This window comes from Puntigrus tetrazona, chromosome 13, assembly GCF_018831695.1.
Source record: "Puntigrus tetrazona isolate hp1 chromosome 13, ASM1883169v1, whole genome shotgun sequence".
In the NCBI taxonomy this organism is placed as follows: domain Eukaryota; kingdom Metazoa; phylum Chordata; class Actinopteri; order Cypriniformes; family Cyprinidae; genus Puntigrus; species Puntigrus tetrazona.
In genome coordinates, this window is record NC_056711.1 from 2,217,470 (window position 1) to 2,237,157 (window position 19,688).

Below are 19,688 nucleotides of genomic sequence, written 5' to 3' on the forward strand. Positions count from 1 at the left end.
TTAAAGAGATGTGAACTGGGACACAGCCGTCGTTTCTGTAGAGCAGTGGCTCTAGGCACGTGTTCAAAGTGAATCCTACTGCTTTCTTCACCCTGCAGTGGAAACTGAACTCAATTTATATTGATGTGAACAGGCAGACATTTAGTTGCTAGCCTGCATTTAAACACGCGACTGAGGCGATATCTAATCAGATTTTAGAGTTAAAGTTAAAGTTTTTGACATGTTAAAGATTTTTCTAATCGCTCCAAAAAGTCATTTAAAAGTGTACTTGTACTTAAAAGTGTAAAATAGTATTTTCGCGAAAAGCCAAATGACCGAAATCAGAAAACTGACCAAACGCGCAGTAGAGGGCGCTGATAGTCAGGAGGAGGAAGCGGCCAACAGAACCAGCAGAAGAAGAAGAAGAAGAAGAAGAAGAAGAAGAAGAAGAAGCCGCCGAAGGAGAGCATGGGATGGGAGCTATGTGTGGTTATGTTGGTTACGTGACTAGTAATTTCATAATAATTTCATAAGAGGAGAGGTTTATCTGCTAGACTAAGTCATGGTGCTGCCGGTTTTAAGACTCGTCTTGTCGTGTCGCTGTCAAACCGCTGCGAGACGTTTACAGCAGATCCAGGTAAGAATCAGAGCCACAGCAGCAGCGGTCAACCACTGAATCACTTCCGGTCAGACACTGTGTGTGTGCTTCATCAGAAACAGCGTTCAGGGCTTACAGTCACGGGACAGGTCGTAAAGAAGACTCTCCGGAGAACGTTCTGACGCGTTCACACACACACACTCACACACACTCACACACACACACACACACACACACACACACACACACACACACACACACTCAGACACACACACACACACACACACACACACACACACACACACACACACTGCTTAAACCACAGGCATTTTCACAATTCTGAAGCTTGTAACTGGGTCAATCTGACATGCCTGACATTTGCCACGACCTCGCATTTGGCAAATATATATATATATATATATATATATATATATATATATATATATATATATATATATATATATATATATATATACAGTCATATATATGTCTTTAACTGCTGCTCCCTTTGAAAACAGCTGGTGATCAAAGAAGAGGATTTACTGACACGTTAATGTATAACTTCTATTTTTATAAAACATCATTTTCCTTCCTCCTCTTTAAAAATACTAATTAAGTAGATAAGGTGCACACCAATAAATGTGAACAAGCCAACACTTTACTGATGAAGCCTGCTGCGCCTTTAACTACAGAGATCAGCCCTTTAAGCTGTATGTAGCTTACTTTTACTTACATTTAGTCATTCAGCAGACACTTTTATCCAAAGAGACGTATGGAACACCCTTCACATAGCTACTTTTTTATCCTTTAAATGAATGTGCAACATAGAGAAGCTAGTGTTTTTTTTAATTAGTAGAGTCTAAGAGGCAAGTTGGAGGTAGAATAGAGAGTGTTAAAGTCTCTTGGATTATTAGCGAGGGTCAGTACTTCCCTGTGTCTGTGTGTGTTTACAGAGACAGTGTCTGCTGAGGAGAGGACAGAGCACGCTGAGGACCACAGCAGGACCGGCGTGGGTCAGGACGGCGGCCGGCGAGCGAGTGCTGGGCCGCTGGCTGCTGGGCTGCAGTGGGCTGGTGCTGGGCGCCGTGGTCCTGGGAGGGGTCACCAGGTCAAACACTGCTTCTTTAATGCTAGCGTCACACAATTTTAACCTGAGAAACCTGGTGAAGTTTCATCTTGTGGGTTTGTGACTGGCAGCGTGCTCCTGTGATGTGTTAGTGGCTGTTAAATCATTCACCAGACTGTGTCGTCTTATCGTCTTAATCGTCTTATTGGATTGTAATAAGGGTTTTTTGACAATGAGTGTAGAGGCCTAATAACTCGTGATGAGGTGTCTGGTCACTTAGATTGTACATCACTTCCTGCTTCAGGTGTGTTACAGTAAGGGAAGCCCTAGAGTTTGTCCTGAATGAGGTACAGGACCACTAAAACAACTTTGAATCTAAACAGGACGAAGTAGGTTAATAACGGAAAAATGCCTTTACAGACACAGGAACATCTCTAGTTATATCATGGACAGATCGATAACCTGGCGTGTGTGTGTGTGTGTGTGTATAGGATTACATGCATGTTCCTGTGTGTGTGTGTCTGTCCGGTTCACTGAATGCCATTTCAATTATTCATAGAATTATTTACAGGTAAGAATATGATATCTGTGTGTGTTTTGCTTGAAAATGCAGTGCTTTCAAAAAAAAAAAAATTCTCAGTCTTTTGTCTAAAAGCTGTGTTTTTGATGAAACCTTTGCACTCAAGTGACGACAGAACATGAACACATAAAGAGAGAATAAAATACACAAAGCAGAGGCTTGGTTTTTTTATTTTGATATATAATATGTTCATATAGACATAGCAGAAGATATTCTGGAGGCTGTCATATTTAGGGGAAAATCAGCAAAAAAGAACTAGAGGTGGCTGGCAACTTAAAAAGAAAAGCGGGCAGGGAAAGAGTTAAATGCAGTCCTTCACGCAACGAATGCAAGAAGATCTCTCATCTAATGGAGCTCAGATAAAGAGAAGAATAGCTTATCGTGCGCTGCATCATTTATTTCTAACACCGTATTTCATATTTTCTCTCAGCGTGACAAAACGGACTGATTAGCGCAGGATTGCAAGTATTACAGTGTCTACTGATGGACATATATAATATAAAAAACTAGTAGATTCAGCAATATTTGTCATCATGCAGGCTGTCACACACAACATACCTCTGCATGAGAAGCGGGACATATATATATTTCATTGACAAATAATGTGAATTTATTTTACTGTCATGACTGCTGTCCTAAAACGTGACGCTCATTGGCTGACGGTGTGTGTGTGTGTGTGTGTGTGTTAGATTGACAGAGTCCGGCCTGTCGATGGTTGACTGGCACATAGTGAAAGAGATGAAGCCGCCGCGGACTGAAGCCGAGTGGGAAGAGGAGTTCTCCAAGTACAAACAGTTCCCAGAGTTCAAAATGTGAGTGGGTTTCGTGCAGCTTGAACCACACTACATGTAGTGCGATGGCTTCCATGGAAATGGCGTTGCTCTGTTTCTGGCAGCATGAATCACGACATGACTCTGACGGAGTTTAAGTTCATCTTCTACATGGAGTGGGGTCACCGCATGTGGGGGCGGCTGGTTGGGTTAGCGTACATACTTCCCACGGCCTACTTCTGGAAACGAGGATACTTCAGCCGCTCCATGAAGCCTCGTGTTTTGGGTCTGTGCGGCTTTGTCGTCTTCCAGGTGAGCGGTCAGTGTGCGGCGAAATCTCATTTCCACACACATCAAAACAAACGAAACCACTGGCAGCTTAGTTAAATGCTTTACTTGACGCATCTTCGGTTGTGAGTTGTTTTGGATGCGCTTCATGAATAATAAGTTTTGAGTTGAGTACGGGCAGTGTTGCTTAGGAGGAGCAACTGAAAGTGTCGTGGTATGATTAGTGTTGATTACTACTTGTTTCCTGTGTAGTCTAACTCTTGTATGTTTTATAAGAAATCGAATGTTTGTCGTTTGCGGTGCAGTAGCACTTGTATACTCTTCAGATTGTGTTGTGAAATAAAGCTCTGTTAACGGACGCACTTGCTCAGGGTCTTCTGGGATGGTACATGGTGAAGAGCGGTCTGGAGGAGAAGAGCGAGTCGTACGACGTTCCCCGTGTCAGTCAGTACAGGCTGGCGGCTCACCTGGGCTCCGCTCTGCTGCTCTACTGCTCCAGTCTCTGGATGGGACTCACTCTCCTGCTGCCCGCCAACAAGGTAAGCTGCGCCTGCTGCTGGTTCAGGAGGCTCGGATGCCTTACGGATCATTCTGCTGTCTCTGCTTCGCTCTAGATGCCTGACAGCAGGAGTTTGCTGCAGTTAAGGAGGTTTGCCAAGGTCACGGGCGGTCTGGTCTTCCTCACGGCTCTCTCTGGTATAACCGCATAACATAAAGCATAAATGCATGACATGACCTGTGTGTTTCACTGATTATTACAAGTTATTATTTTTCCAGAGGACACATGAATTCAATCCTTCCTTCTCTTATTGATAATAATGAGAGCCGTTAGAAAACGGCAACACTATCTGTGATCCGATCTAAAGTGACTTTTACAAGCGGTAAATGCAAACCTGCTGTTTTATGTAAACGGTGTTTAATTTACAAATTAGAGTTATTGAAAAACATATTGTTTCTAATTCATTTCTAATGTAAACTCCAAACAATTTGCGTTTGTTACAAATATTAAATGTGGTAAAAATAATGACATAAAACTACTACTAATCACTGTTTTGAAAAGCAGGCTATTGTTCTGTAGAGCTATCATCCATTTCTATCATTTTTAATTTATAACATGGGACAGAGTTATAAATAATTAATTATTATATAAATAATAATGACCGCCCATGTAATTAAAAAATATATTCTGAAATATATTAGTAGTAGTACTGCACTAGTACCCATTAAGAAGTGTTTGCATGGAGGAAATGTTCTCAAGACTACGTAACGTAAATTGAACTGGGAGCTTAAATCTTTGACTCTCAGAACATCAGGACAGGACAAACATATTTGTTAAGGTAGGGTGACCATTTTTCCCAGCTGTGTCCTGGCCTGGATTCCTATATTGCCTAAAATACGTAGGTTGGTTTTTGTTTGCATGCAGACCGATCTTCTGTAGGACATTAAGTCCTTGTGTTCTCAAGACTCTCTGGAGGTACTTTAAATCAAACAGTTTAGAAACCTGAAAACGGCAGGTACGGTCACCCTAGTTCTAAGTCGTCTTGCTCTAATTTGACAGTCTGTATAATGATAAAGTGCTTTTGTCCGTGCTCTCTTACAGGCGCCTTCGTTGCTGGACTGGATGCGGGTTTGGTTTATAACTCTTTCCCAAAGATGGGCGAGCGCTGGATCCCTGATGATCTTCTGGCTTTTTCCCCATCTCTCAAGAACGTGTTTGAAAACCCCACCACGGTTCAGTTTGACCACCGTATTCTGGTAAGCACTGCTCCTGTCAGCTGAAACGTGTCAGGGCTCTGGCAGACGTGGTTCAGCTGAGGTGTTTTATGTTTGTGCAGGGCATCGGCTCACTGACAGCCATCTCAGGACTCTACCTGTTCTCTAGACGGGTCCATCTACCCAGACGAGCGAAGATCGCCATTGGCTGTCTCACAGCCATGGCCTACACACAAGTAAATATACAGCATACACTCATTAGGAGTCCAGTCCTGATTTTCATCATCTTCCCTTTCTAAAATTATTATTATTATGCCTAAAAATATGTTAAAATCAAAAAGTTGCACAGATATAAACTAATTAAATTGTAAAATATACATTTTTACTCATGTACCTATAGCTGTCTAAATAAAATTGTGGTATTATACCCCAAAAAGGCTTGAAGGGCTTCAAATGAGTTATGGGCCTGAATATTTTTGTCAATGTGATTATTTCAGTACTTCTGTGAGAACTGACCATGCAGCTGCACAGGCTTTTCCCTAAAGCTGCTCGTAATATTAATGCCAGAATTTTCTCAGTGACATTAAATCTTAAACTCGTAATGTATTAATGGTTTTATTACATTATGAGAAATGCCTTAAATTATGAATTTAACACATTGTCAATAGTACAGTTTTTAAAGGAATAGTTCACCCAAAAATGAAAATGACCCCATAATCTACTCACCCCCAAGCCGTCCTAGGTGTACATGTCTTTCGTCTTTCAGACAAATATAGAGTTTTAAAAAATGTATCCTTGCTCTTCCAAGTTTGGTAATGCTGGTGAATGGTGACCATGATTCTGAACCTTCATAAAACTAAACCATACACCTGCATGTCTTCAGAAGCAGATTGATGGATTTTTGTAATATAAATATTTATATTTGTTGAATTATAACTCAAATCACTGAATGACGGCTTACGTCATACGATTTATGGAGCGTCAAAATAATAGCCACTATCCACCAGCATTACCAAGCTGGGAAGAGCCAGAATATATTAAACCTCAGACTGTGTTCGTCTGCAAGAAGAAAGTCATATACACCTAGGATGGCTTCGGGGTGAGTAGATTATGGGCTAATTTTCATTTTTGAGCGATCTATTCCTTTACTTTCCTTAGACTGGTATCATCAATCATTTTTATTTATATAGTGCTTTTAACAACACAGGTTGTATCAAAGCACTGAACAGTATAAAGCAGAAGAATACAATGACAGGGATGTATGATGACGATAATGAGAGTGAACAATTTGTTATTAAATGCAGAGACGGTCTCTGGAATCAATTTGAAGATAATCACTAGAAAGTAAAGGCCCCATCACAGTCATTAGCTAGAACTGTCTGTAGGATTAGGGCTCTTAAGATGTGATGATAACCTTCATGGTGTTTTTCTGCTGAAATTCCCAGGTGGTGTTGGGCATTAGTACCCTGCTGCTCTATGTTCCCACCCCGCTGGCAGCCACACATCAGTCCGGGTCAGTGGCACTGCTCACCTTCGCCATCTGGGTCTTGGCTGAGCTACGAAAGGTGGTCAAATAATGTTTATTTCCTGCAGTATATTTTAATAAATCATGCTTTAGGCAAGCTACATCTTTTGTGTTTTTTAAAGCATTGGTTTATATGAAGTTCTTTTAGAACTGTATGTGTGAAATACATTGAAGTATTTTTTTAGTTTTTAAACCTGTTTGATTTATGCAAAGAACGTTTTTACTCGATGACTGCTTATTTAAAATCAATACAGTTATCATCTGTGTTTTCTGTTAATTTTATGAGGATATTCATCCAGAGTAAGAGTGAAGTCATTTTCACATATTACAAATATTATGGCCTGCTGAAACTACTGATAAGTATACTGAAACAAGAATTGTACTTTTGATTTGTTGTCATGAGCAACATCACACTTAATTCATTTAAATGATTATATTAAATAAAGTGATTTCTTTTGAACAGTTTTTCACCGTTTTAAATTATTTTTCACATGCACATTAAAAATATGCTCTTTAAAAAAGTCATCCAGTCAAAGTGGTCAAGACATCCAGCTTGCATACAGTTGAAATAAAATTGGACTCAGAGCACACATTCCACAATACAGTTACAGTTATTATGCAAATTATTACTATGTCTGCAGTTTGGGGTCTGATTGCACACGCAGAAAAAAAAGAAGCTTGCTCCTGGGTCTTAAAGCAACCCAGAACCTTCAGAGGTGAAGTGTGTAATGTTCTCTGCAATCAAGTCATATTTCGTATTTTCTGTTAGAACATTAAAATCGTCCAAACCATTTAGTCCACCAATTATTACAGGTCTAGAAAAACTTTAGTCAGATTGTATCAAAGCACTGTACAGTATAAAATAGGGGAAATACAATGATGTATGTATAAGATGCAGAGACGGTCTCTGTAATCAATTCGACGTTAAATCACTAGAAGTTAAGTGTCCCCAACAAAGCAAGCCGGAGGCGACAGCGGCAAGGAAACAAAACCCCATGCATACAGAATGGAGAAAAAAAAAAACCTTGGGAGAAACCAGACTCAGTTGAGACCAGTTCTCCTCTGACCAGACGCCCAGCACTTAACTTCCAGTTCAATTTTAAACACAGCTGTGTCAGATAGTGTAAATGACTTAATGTGTGTGTGTGTGTGTGTGTGTGTGTGTGTGCATCAGGATCTGGTGATCTGTCGACGGGCCCATCTAGGTTTTCTGGTCTCTGATGAACATAATCTCTGTGTGCTGATCCACCATCTAGTCTGGATACAAACTGTGAAAACAGATTGAGAAAGAGACAGGACTAATATTAGCGTAGATGCCATTCTTTTTACGATGTCACAAGTACATCGTATTGTAGGAGTAGTGTTTCCGGTTCCAGCAAATCTAAGTAATGCAGCCTAATAATCCTTTAATGGATTTGAATAATAAAAAGTGTGTTGGTGTGTTATGTGTAGGCTAAGTTAAAAAGATGTGTCTTTAATCTAGATTTAAACTGGCAGAGTGTGTCTGCTTCCCGAACAGAGTTAGGAGATTGTTCCAGAGTTTAGGTGCTAGATAGGAAAAGGATTTTGATATTCTAGGTATTATCAAATGGCCAGAGTTTTGAGAACGCAGCGGACGTGCAGGACTATAATGTGATAAGAGCTCGCTCAAGTATTGAGGAGCTAAACCATTCAGGGCTTTATAGGTAATTAATAAGATTTTAAAATCTATCCGATGTTTGATAGGGAGCCAGTGCAGTGTTGACAGAACCGGGCTAATATGATCATACTTCCTAGTTCTAGTAAGGACTCTAGCTGCTACGTTTTGGACTAGCTGAAGTTTGTTTATCAAGCGTGCAGAACAACCACCCAATAAAGCATTACAATAATGTCAAACAGCACACCTAGGTTCCTAACTGATGATGAAGAATTAACAGCCATCAAGTGATAGGCTGTGTTCTAGATTATTATATGTGGGGTTTTTAGGTCCAATTATTAGCACCTCTGTTTTTTCAGAATTTAACATTAAGAAGTTAATCCAGCTTTTTATATCGACTATGCATTCTGTTAGATTCTCAATTTGGTGTGTATCACCAGGCTGCGCTGAAATATAGAGCTGAGTATCATCAGCATAGCAGTGAAAGCTAACACCATGACTCCTGATAATATCTCCCAGAGGTAACATGTAAAGGTTGAAAAGTAACGGTCCTAGCACTGAGCCTTGAGGAACTCCATATTTCACTTGTGATTGATATGATACCTCTTCATTTAATGCTACAAACTGATAGCGGTCAGATAGATATGATTTAAACCATGCCAAGACGCTTCCTCTAATGCCAACATAGTTTTCTAGTCTCTTCAAGAGAATGTTGTGATCGATAGTATCGAATGCTGCGCTAAGATCTAATAGCACTAATAACAAGATAAAACCACGATCCGATGATAGAAGCAGGTCATTAGTAACTCTAATGAGAGCAGTCTCAGTACTATGGTACGGTCTGAAACCTGAATGGAAACCATTTTTTTCTAAAAAGGAATACAGTTGTGAGGATACTACCTTTTCTAGTATCTTTGACAGAAAAGGGAGGTTAGAGATTGGTCTGTAATTTACTAAGTCTTTGGGATCAAGATGTGGTTTCTTAATAAGAGGCTTAATTACAGCCAGTTTGAATGTTTTGGGAACATATCCTAATGACAATGATGAATTAATAATGTTCAAAATAGGATCTATGACTTCTGGAAGCAAATCTTTTAATAGTTTAGATGGAATAGGGTCTAACATACATGTACAAACTTGTTAAATCATCTAAACCAGCAACAAATCTTCTCCTGAATAAATACCGGGGGTTGTGTTTGTTTTCTTCTAAAAGGGATGAAAAATAATCAGATCTTGCAATTTTTGGAGGATGGCAGGATACTCTCCCGCCAGGCAATACGGAATGCTTCTAATTTGGTTTTTCTCCACCTGCGCTCCATTTTCTGGGCTGCTCTCTTTAGGGTGCGTGTGTTGTCATTATACCATGGAGTCAGATTGTTTTCATTCATCTTTCTTAAGTGCAAAGGAGCAACTGTATCTAAAGTGCTAGAAAAAAGAGAGTGCATAGTTTCTGTTATATCATCAAGTTTTTGCGTCGTATTGGATGTGCTATGGAATTGAGAAGTCAGGAAGATTACTTAGCTTTCTTTTGTGGTGGAAGTGATGGTTCTACCATACTTGTAATAAGGTGCAGAGTTTACAGGTTTAACTATACAGAGTTCACAGAAGACTAGATAGTGATCTGAAATGTCATCACTTTGCTGCAGAACTTCAACCATTTTAACATCCATTCCATGTGACAGTATTAGGTCTAGAGTATGATTTCTACAATGAGTAGGTCCAGAGACGTGTTGTCTAACCCCAACAGAGTTCAGAATGTCTAAGAAAGCTGATCCTAATGTGTCTTTTTCATTATCAACATGGATATTAAAATCGCCGACAATTAAGACTTTATCTGCGGCCAGTACTAACTCAGTTAGAAAATCAGCAAATTCTTTAATAAAATCTGTGCTGTGTCCTGGTGGCCTGTATACAGTAGCCAGTACAAACATGACAGAAGATTTATCACTAGCACATGATTCTGTAGATAATGTTATATGCAGCACCAAAACTTCAAATGAGTTATACTTAAAGCCTGCCCTCTGAGAAGTACTAAGAATATTGTTATAAATTGTAGCAACACCTCCCCCTTTACCTTTTAAAACGTGGCTCATTTTTATAGCAATAATTTTGGGGGGTAGATTCATTTAGAGTAATATATTCATCTGGTTTTAGCCAGGTTTCTGTCAAACAAAGCAAATCTAGCTTCTGATCTTTGATCAAATCATATGTATAAAGTGCTTTTGTGTAAAGTGATCTAATATTCAGCGAGCCAAGTTTTATCGTTTGCTTATTTGAATTATAGGTAGTTTTAATTTTATTAAATTAATTAATTTTTTGCTTTTATAATTAAATTATTGCTTTTGATTTGGTTTGGACATTCTCTGCATATTCTAATTTGGGGAACAGACACAGTCTCTATAGTGTGATATCTAGGTGAAAGAGTCTCTATGTGCTGAGAATTAACTGCCTTCTGTGACGTGAGGCAGCTAGCAGACGGTCGGTTTAGCTGGTCTGTCTGCTTCCTGACCTGGGCACTAGTTGGTCATGTTGGAGCTATAAGACTATATGCCATATTTCTAGATAGAAGAGCAGCACCACCCCAGGAGGGATGAAGACCATCTCTTTTTAACAGGTCAGGTCTGCCCCAGAAACTCATCCAATTGTCTATAAAGCCTATGTTGTTCTGCGGGCACCACTTAGACATCCAGCCATTGAGACCCAGCAGTCTGCTGTAAATCTCATCACCCGGTAAGCAGGAGGGGACCGGAGCATATTACATTGTCCGACATTGTGCTTGCAAATTCACACACCTCTTTAATATTATTTTTAGTGATCTCCAACTGGCGAAGTCGAACATCATTAGCGCCGATGTGAATAACAATCTTACGAAACTTACGTTTAACATTAGCCAGCACTTTTAAATTTGACAAGATGTCAGACGCTCTGGCTCCCTGTAAGCATTGGACTACGGTGGCTGGTCTCCATTTTCACGCTCCGTACAATGGAATCCCCAATTACTAGAGCACTTTGATCAGGTTTCTCAGTGGGTGCGTCACTGAGTGGGGAGAACCTGTTTGATGTTCTGATCGGAACGGATGAGCGGTGTTTTGATCCACGACTAGCCCGCCTGACGGTCACCCAATTGCCCTGCTGCAGGGGCGCTGAAGCTGGAACCGAACAATGTACATGAGTCACTGTACTAGTCGCATCCAAAGCAGTATCTACAGCCCTCGCATTCTTACTGTCCTCAATTAAAGTTTGGATGCATGTCTCTAATTCTAAAACCTTCTCTGTCAGCCTAGCTATTTCCCTGCATTTATCAATTTTTTGATCGCTAACAGAGAAGGATAAGCTATACATGTGGCAGGCGGTGCAAGTGACGATGCAGGGAGACTATAATAAAGATATAATAAAGAGAGTGCAGGGCAAGAAATGGGGCGACCCATGCCTGTGCTCAAGAGTCGGTCCTTTGTAGGGACCTCTGCAAAATGGTAATTACAAATGGAACTCAGCTTTGTGTATGGCAGTTAATTTCTTCATAAGAGCGATCTATTTACAGGAGAAAAGAAAAGAGCCCAAAGAGGAAACTGAGACAGCGTGTCCAGTGGTTCCAGGTGACCAAGTATATCTGAGGGTATTCCATAGGAAATGGAATGAGCGAGAGGGACCCTACCAAGTGGTGAGAGCTACTCTGACAGCAGTTCAAGTGGAAGGAAGCATGACATGGTACCATCTAAACCACTGCACTAGAGTTACAAAGGAAAGGACGGAAAGAGAAAGAAACAGGCAGGCAAAAAATACAGGAGAAAGTGAGAAGGAGAGCAACCAGAGACAAAAGATGGAGGACAATCAGACAAAAACTTGAAAAAGGATTCTCAAGGAACGCACAGGAGAAGAAAGAGAATGAGTATAACAGCTTATCTGAAGACCATTTTATGTCTAATACCACTAATAATGCAAGTTCAAACTTCAATTAAATTTTCAACCTTTGAATAACAATGATAATGATATCAAAATCATAGACCCCAGGACAACCAAGTCTCGTAGAAACGCTGATGATGAAATCAAAGGTGATAAAGAAAGTAGACGAAATTATGAGTTATTCCAAAATACATGCCAAAATAATGAGTGGTACAGGTGAGCAGCTTTTACTGCTAGAGAAACAGGGAAGGAAAATTGCTTGTTATGCTCCAAATCTCCATTAAACAAAGTGACAGCCATACCAAATCCATATAGCTAGATCAAAAATCAATGAACTGAATATGCTGAATCAAAAATATGCTGAATTTGGGAGAAACTTTTGTCATTTTCAGCAGATTTCACCAGACCATATTGTATAGTGGAATGCCTAGGTTTTTTGGGAAATCCTAAATTGACATTTTTTAGACCACTCTGGGGATCATGGTGTCAGAACTCAAAAAGAAAAAAAAAATTGAAAATCAGAAAGTAGAGATTCCAAAATGGTATGGCATAGATTATGAACAAGAATATGAGTGTTTCCATAAACCAAAAGGAACACAAGATGTGGGTAAGTTCCAAGGAAAATGTGCTGTTATTTGGTATATAGATAAAAAAAGTTATAGGAAATGAGGAGTTTCTGCTAGAGCTCCGGAACTTCTAGCACACGGCACAAAGGAAGGAAATAAAATATCCCCTAAAAATTTTGAAAATCAAACTATGGCCTTACCCTCTAAAGACGTTTATGAAGATCAATCATTAATTATAGCAGATTTCTTTTGGATCTGTTGAGATTAACTACTACTGCCGTCTCCATCAATTAGATGGAAAGGTTTATCTGTAAGAGTAAGATTACTTCAAGAAATTACCATAGCCCAATGGGGAACAGAAAAAAAAACGCTAAACAAAAGAGACGATAGAATCAGAAGAGGTTTACGAACCAGACCCTAATGTGTATATAGATTCAATTGGACAACCTAGAGGGATGAAGTAAAATCAGGTTTTGAATCAATATTTATTTGGATCACACCAAACAAAAATGCAGAATGGATTAATTATATTATAACCAACAAAGATTCATTAATTACACAGATGAGGCATTATCCCTATTAGGAGACCAAGTACATGCAACAAGTAGAATGACATGGCAAAACAGACCGGCTCTTAATTGGCTACTGGCTGACCGTGGAGGGGTTTGCGTTATGTTTGAGGATCAGTGTTGTACCTTTATACCAAATCATACTGCACGTTATGACTAAAATCAAAAAATTAAGAGCAGAAGTTACAGCCAATGCCGGAAGAGACAAACAAATACGGGATTGGTTTGATGTGAAATTTGGAGTATGGGGAGCATGGCTGGCAAAGTTGGGAATGTTCTTAGGAGTTGCCATATTAATAGGAGGATTATTATTCTGTTGTGCATTATCCATTTTAAGAACATTAATTGTTAAGGCTACTGTTAAACAAATGGAAATGAAAAAAGTCCCAGATAGTAAGCAAATGATTACAGAAAAGAACCTAGAGGAATATTATGAAGAATGGCTAAACAAACTGAACCTAAGTGAGCAAATTCTGGATAAAAGTTCCAGTGCCTCAGATGAGGACGAAGAGGAGGTGTAAAGATGAGCCATACCCTGGGTGTAAGTGCTAGCCCAACCTCTGCCCATGGGTGGCCCTCTACGATGCATAAAGTGTCTGGGCTGAAGATCAACTATATTATTTTGTGAAGTTACATGTCTTATGTTTTGAAGTGTTTATTTGTCTTTTATACACAACTGTGACAACCACAGGCAAGCGCTGAACCAATTGCATGCTCATGCTTACAACATTGTTTTAGAGTAAATTAAGGGTTTAGGGGACAGGGGTGGTGGGTTGGGGGAGATGTTTGGTCCCGAGACTCCTTCAGAGTGCTGCGGCATAATCTAGGCATTCGTAATAAAACTAAATGACACATTTATCAAGTGTGATCAATGTGACATGTATATGTCATGGGAAAATGGAGCGTAGGTGGAGAAAAACTAAATTAGAAGTATTTCGTATTGCCTGGCGGGAGAGTAATACAGAAAAGTATTAAAAATTGCAAGATCTGATTATTTTTCATCCCTTTTAGAAGAAAACGAACACAACCCCGGTATTTACATTTACATTTAGTCATTTTGCAGACGCTTTTATCCAAAGCGACTTACAATTGAGAGTATTTATTCAGTACAGTAACTAAACTAACAAAAAATAAAACGTCAACAGGTGCTAATATTCCCCAAGAGTATAGCTGCAATGAGTTCATGAATTTCTTTACTTCTAAGATTGATACCATCAGAGATAAAGCTGCAACTATGCAGCCGTCAACTACAGTTTCACATCAGAGAGTGAGCTTTAGATCCCCTGAGGAAAAATTACACTCTTTCTCTATTATAGGAGAAGAAGACTTGTACAAACTTGTTAAATCATCTAAACCAGCAACATGTATGTTAGACCCTATTAAAACTATTAAAAGATTTGCTTCCAGAAGTCATAGATCCTATTTTGAACATTAATCATTGTCATTAGGATATGTTCCCAAAACCTTTAAACTGGCTGTAGTTAAGCCTCTTATTAAGAAACCACATCTTGATCCCAAAGACTTAAAAATTACAGACCAATCTCTAATCTCCCTTTTCTGTCAAAGATACTAGAAAAGGTAGTATCCTCACAACTGTATTCCTTTTTAGAAAAAATGGTGTCTGTGAGGATTTCCATTCAGGTTTCAGACCGTACCATAGTACTGAGACTGCTCTCATCAGAGTTACTAATGACCTGCTTCTATCATCTGATCGTGGTTTTATCTCGTTATTAGTGCTATTAGATCTTAGCGCAGCATTCGATACTATCGATCACAACATTCTCTTGGATAGACTAGAAAACTATGTTGGCATTAGAGGAAGTGCCTTAGCATGGTTTAAATCATATCTGACCGCTATCAGTTTGTAGCATTAAATGAGGAGGTATCATATCGCTCAAAAGTGAAATATGGAGTGCTAGGACCGTTACTTTTCAACCTGTACATGTTACCTCTGGGAGATATTATCAGGAGTCATGGTGTTAGCTTTCACTGCTATGCTGATGATACTCTGCTCTATATTTTAGCGCAGCCTGGTGATACACACCAAATTGAGAATCTAACAGAATGCATAGTCGATACAAAAAACTCGATGATGAGTAACTTCCTAATGCTAAATTCTGAAAAAACGGAGGTGCACACAGAACACAGCCAATCACTTGATGGCTGCTCTGTTAATTCTTCATCATCAGTTAGGAAACTAGGTGTGCTGTTTGACAGCAATCTTTCCTTCGAAAATCATGTCTCTAGCATCTGTAAAACTGCGTTTTTCCATCTTAAAAATATATCTAAATTACGACCTATGCTTTCAACCTCTAATGCAGAAATATTAATTCATGCGTTTATGACCTCAAGGTTAGATTATTGCAATGCTTTATTGGGTGGTTGTTCTGCACGCTTAATAAACAAACTTCATCTAGTCCAAAACACAGCAGCCAGAGTCCTTACTAGAACTAGGAAGTATGATCATATTAGCCCGGTTCTGTCAACACTGCACTGGCTCCCTATCAAACATCGGATAGATTTTAAAATCTTATTAATTACCTATAAAGCCCTGAATGGTTTAGCTCCTCAATACTTGAGCGAGCTCTTATCACATTATAGTCCTGCACGTCCGCTGCGTTCTCAAAACTCTGGCCATTTGATAATACCTAGAATATCAAAATCCTTTTCCTATCTAGCACCTAAACTCTGGAACACTCTCCCTAACTCTGTTCGGGAAGCAGACACACTCTGCCAGTTTAAATCTAGATTAAAGACACATCTTTTTAACTTAGCCTACACATAACACACCAACACACTTTTTATTATTCAAATCCATTAAAGGATTATTAGGCTGCATTACTTAGATTTGCTGGAACCGGGAACTCCTAAAATACGATGTACTTGTGACATCGTAAAAAGAATGGCATCTACGCTAATATTAGTCCTGTCTCTTTCTCAATCTGTTTTCACAGTTTGTATCCAGACTAGATGGTGGATCAGCACCCAGAGATTATGTTCATCAGAGATCAGAACACCTAGATGCGCTCTGTGGACCGATCACCAGGTACTGATGCGCACACACACACACACACACACACATTAAGTCATTTACACTATCTGACACAGCTGTGTTTAAAATTGAACTGGAAGTTAAGTGCTGGGCGTCCGGTCAGAGGAGAACTGACCCCAACTGAGTCTGGTTTCTCCCAAGGGTTTTTTTTCTCCATTCTGTATGCATGGGGTTTTGTTTCCTTGCCGCTGTCGCCTCTGGCTTACTTGGTTGGGGACACTTAACTTCTAGTGATTTAACGTTGAATTGATTACAGAGACCGTCTCTGCATTTAATAAGAAATTGGTCACTCTCGTCATTATACATCCCTGTCATTGTACTCTTCTACATTATACTGTACCGTGCTTTGATGCAACCTGTGTTGTTAAAAGCGCTATATAAATAAAAATGATTGATTGATTGACTCCTCCATTAAAATCATGCCTCGGTCACATGCTAGCACAGGGGGAAGCCTGAGATGTGTGGACACACAGACAAGTTATCTGTAAAAGGGCCCTCTTTCTTTACCATGTGTTGGGGATGGGAAGCAAGTAAAAGGGCTTCTTTATCATAACACGTGGTTGGGCCCCTTCTGTCCATTATTGTAGACATAAGGGCAATTGTGTTAAATGTATAGAACACACCTTAAAAATCTGTATAAAAGAAACAGCCGAAAAACAGTCTGGGAGGTCTCCACTTTATAGAGATACTCGGCTTTATTCTGTTGGTAATAAAGTCTATCTTTTGCCATCAAAACCCTTCAACTGAGTCTGATTCTCCACGAGAAAGAAAGGAACCATGATAGTGGCTGATAGAAAAGCAACAAACTCCTCATTCATATCATCATGCTGAGCTAGAGCAACAGTATTGTCGGTGGAAGAAAAAAGGTAAGGGCACACGTGACATAATCAGCAGGAGCATTTTGGGAACCTGGGCGGTACACTACGTCATAACTAAATGACATGAGACGTGCAGACCATCTTGTTACACAAAGTCCAGCATGGCCAAGTCCTTTCAGCAGTCAGAGCCTGGTGATCTGTTCATAGAGTGAAAGGGCGGCCCTATAGATACGTACACCACCTTTGGCCCACACACATGCTAATGCTTCCTTTTCTACTGTGGCATATTTACACTCAGCAGCCAACAGTGTGTGGGAAGCAAAGGCTACAGTACATTCAATGCCATCTGGTCTGACTTGGGAGAGTATTGCACCCAGACCATAGTCATATGCATCTGTAGAGACAATGGTGTGCATCGCAGAGTCAAATAATGCCAAAGAAAGTTTGCTAGCAGATGTTTTACTTTTTCAAGCTTTGTTCAGCCTATTTTGACAAGCTGAATCCATTTGGAGCTTGCAAACATGCATGCACTGGAGCTACTACATTGGCAAAATCAGGAAGGAACTTACTGTACCAACATAAGTCCAAATAAGATGCATCAGAAGGTGCAGGCGCACTGAGTATTGACTGTACTTGTGACTCATCAGGACGAAGACCCTCTGCTGACACTGTATGCCCTAAAAACAGCAGACTGGTTTGCCGGAAACAACAGTTTTCTGTATTAAGTTGCAAGCCAGCAGCTTGAAGTAATTTGTCATACAAAGCCATGTCAGTTAGATTATAATAACATACAGGTAACTTTTCACCCATGACAAGGCAGCCAGGATGGTGATCATCATTCAATTCCTCTGAAACAGAACTTCAAACAAAGAGTGGCAGGCAGTTTTTGGCACAGAGGCGTGACCGTTTCACCCAGCTTTACACGGTGTACAAAGCTTTTAGCACATTCAAACTCTGTTAACTCATCAACAGTGTACAATAACACCGGCACAGGAGCACGTTGAGAAGAGGCATTAGAAGGCAGTACTTGATTGTTTTCAATCATCACATGTAGCAAAGACATAAGGTCCCTCCCCATTAGTGGTGTGCCTTTTTCCATAAAGAATGTAGCAGGAACTGTGTGGTCATGTAACGAAACGTTCGCTGACAAACTACCAGAATTTGAGCTTTTGTGTAAGTCACAAGTCTGGCTGTTGGTTGTGACAGTGCAACATTACTAAAATCAAGGTAAATTTAGCAGTTTTGTATTCAGAATCCACCTCATCTGAAGTCCTCTCAAGGGCTGGCGTCATCTGAAGTCTTCATAAGAGACTGGATACAGTCAGCAGGAGCAATCTATAGGTTACATCAAAATGTGATGTAATCAAACACGGGAACTCACTTTTTCCACGACAAACAGGGAACGACAGTGAGGAGTGAAGAGACTCATTGTGAGGGTGATCTCTCATTACAGGGTGTCTTCAGGTGGTTATTGTTCTAGAGAAGAAGAAAAAACACAAGAGAAATGGTTAAGTGACTCGGGAGGCATAAATGAACAAACTTAAATTCTTATAGAGAAATAAAGATATATTTGAAAATGCTTTTCAGAAAAATAAAGTAGGAATATTGACAGAATTCATAAGAGCACTAAGATATTACCTCACAATAAAAGAGAAATTCAATAACATTCAATTCAATGTACAATATAATGTGCTAATCTGGGTTGCACCCGGTAACAACAGGTTTTAGAATAAACTCACACCATGAAACAGTCACAAGAACATCAGACCATTAAATAATATAAAAAAAAAAACCTTTCAAATACAAAAGGAATTAAAGATTCAATAGAAAAGAATCATTAAAAAAATCGTTTTGACTCTTACAGTCTGGTAAACTTAATTCATTCGATTGAGTTCAAACTATTCAGTCCAAAGAGTTCGGTTCAATAAGTCAATTCAGAAGAATGGTTCAGTACAGTCCATTCATTAAACTCGGTTCGATTGGATCTGAATCAAAAGAGAAATTCGGTATGAGGAAAATTAAAAAGAAGAGAAATAGCTCCGTTGCCACAAAAAAGTATATATTGCTTTGAGCATTCACTAGAAGAAAAATTGAACTCTCCAACCCCGTTCTGAGGTTAAGTTAACTCAAGTCAAGTCTCTAGTGACTTGACTCGCCATCATGGAACTCGTTGAACTAAAAAAATTTCCAGGACGGAAAAAACCCTCACCTGCATAAATACAGGCAATAATACGTTCACACAAGCACATCATAATTATCGTTACACAATATGAACTTTTAGAACTAAAATATGCATTACTATTAAACAACAGACTTATCTTAACTCGTGAGATATGACATTTAAGAATAAGAAACTGGAGTTTGCTTAAACACAACCACTTATACGCATTAGAAAATGTGAACTCACCCAAATCCAAAGAAACAGAAGATTAATATTTTATTTTTAAACTTTTATCTGCTTCTGTTATTTTGCTGCTCGTCTCGTGAATCTCACGGAGAAAAACTAAAATGGCGCCTACCATTAGCGGCTAACGTGGTGGGCGGGGCTTCTGAGCCAATCTAACGCGATTGGACGATCACTGCTATGTCAATCAATTTACTGACATACAATTAACATACATTTTA

The 19,688-nt window shown here is 39.4% G+C and overlaps 1 protein-coding gene across 2 annotated transcripts; it reads left to right on the forward strand.

The window, feature by feature from the left end:
- Positions 1-401: 401 nt before the first annotated feature.
- LOC122356461 (cytochrome c oxidase assembly protein COX15 homolog) lies at positions 402-6,984 on the forward strand. 2 transcript variants are annotated; one of them, XM_043255200.1, is made up of 9 exons: positions 402-616; positions 1,531-1,685; positions 2,913-3,035; positions 3,119-3,305; positions 3,653-3,820; positions 3,896-3,977; positions 4,882-5,036; positions 5,117-5,230; positions 6,440-6,984. In XM_043255200.1, exons 1-9 carry the CDS (start codon positions 542-544, stop codon positions 6,569-6,571), a joined length of 1,191 nt encoding a protein of 396 aa, XP_043111135.1. In that variant the 5' UTR covers positions 402-541; the 3' UTR covers positions 6,572-6,984. The 2 variants fall into 2 exon arrangements, with proteins under 2 accessions (XP_043111135.1, XP_043111136.1); XM_043255201.1 differs by lacking the exon at positions 1,531-1,685 and having other exon boundaries at positions 419-616.
- Positions 6,985-19,688: the final 12,704 nt, after the last annotated feature.

Bases quoted from the DNA above. Each gene is read 5' to 3' on its own strand.
- LOC122356461 (XM_043255200.1), top strand. From the start codon at position 542: ATGGTGCTGCCGGTTTTAAGACTCGTCTTGTCGTGTCGCTGTCAAACC. The intron at 3,821-3,895 runs GTAAGCTGCGCC...GCTTCGCTCTAG, and splicing joins TCCTGCTGCCCGCCAACAAG to ATGCCTGACAGCAGGAGTTT. The intron at 5,231-6,439 runs GTAAATATACAG...TGAAATTCCCAG, and splicing joins CAGCCATGGCCTACACACAA to GTGGTGTTGGGCATTAGTAC.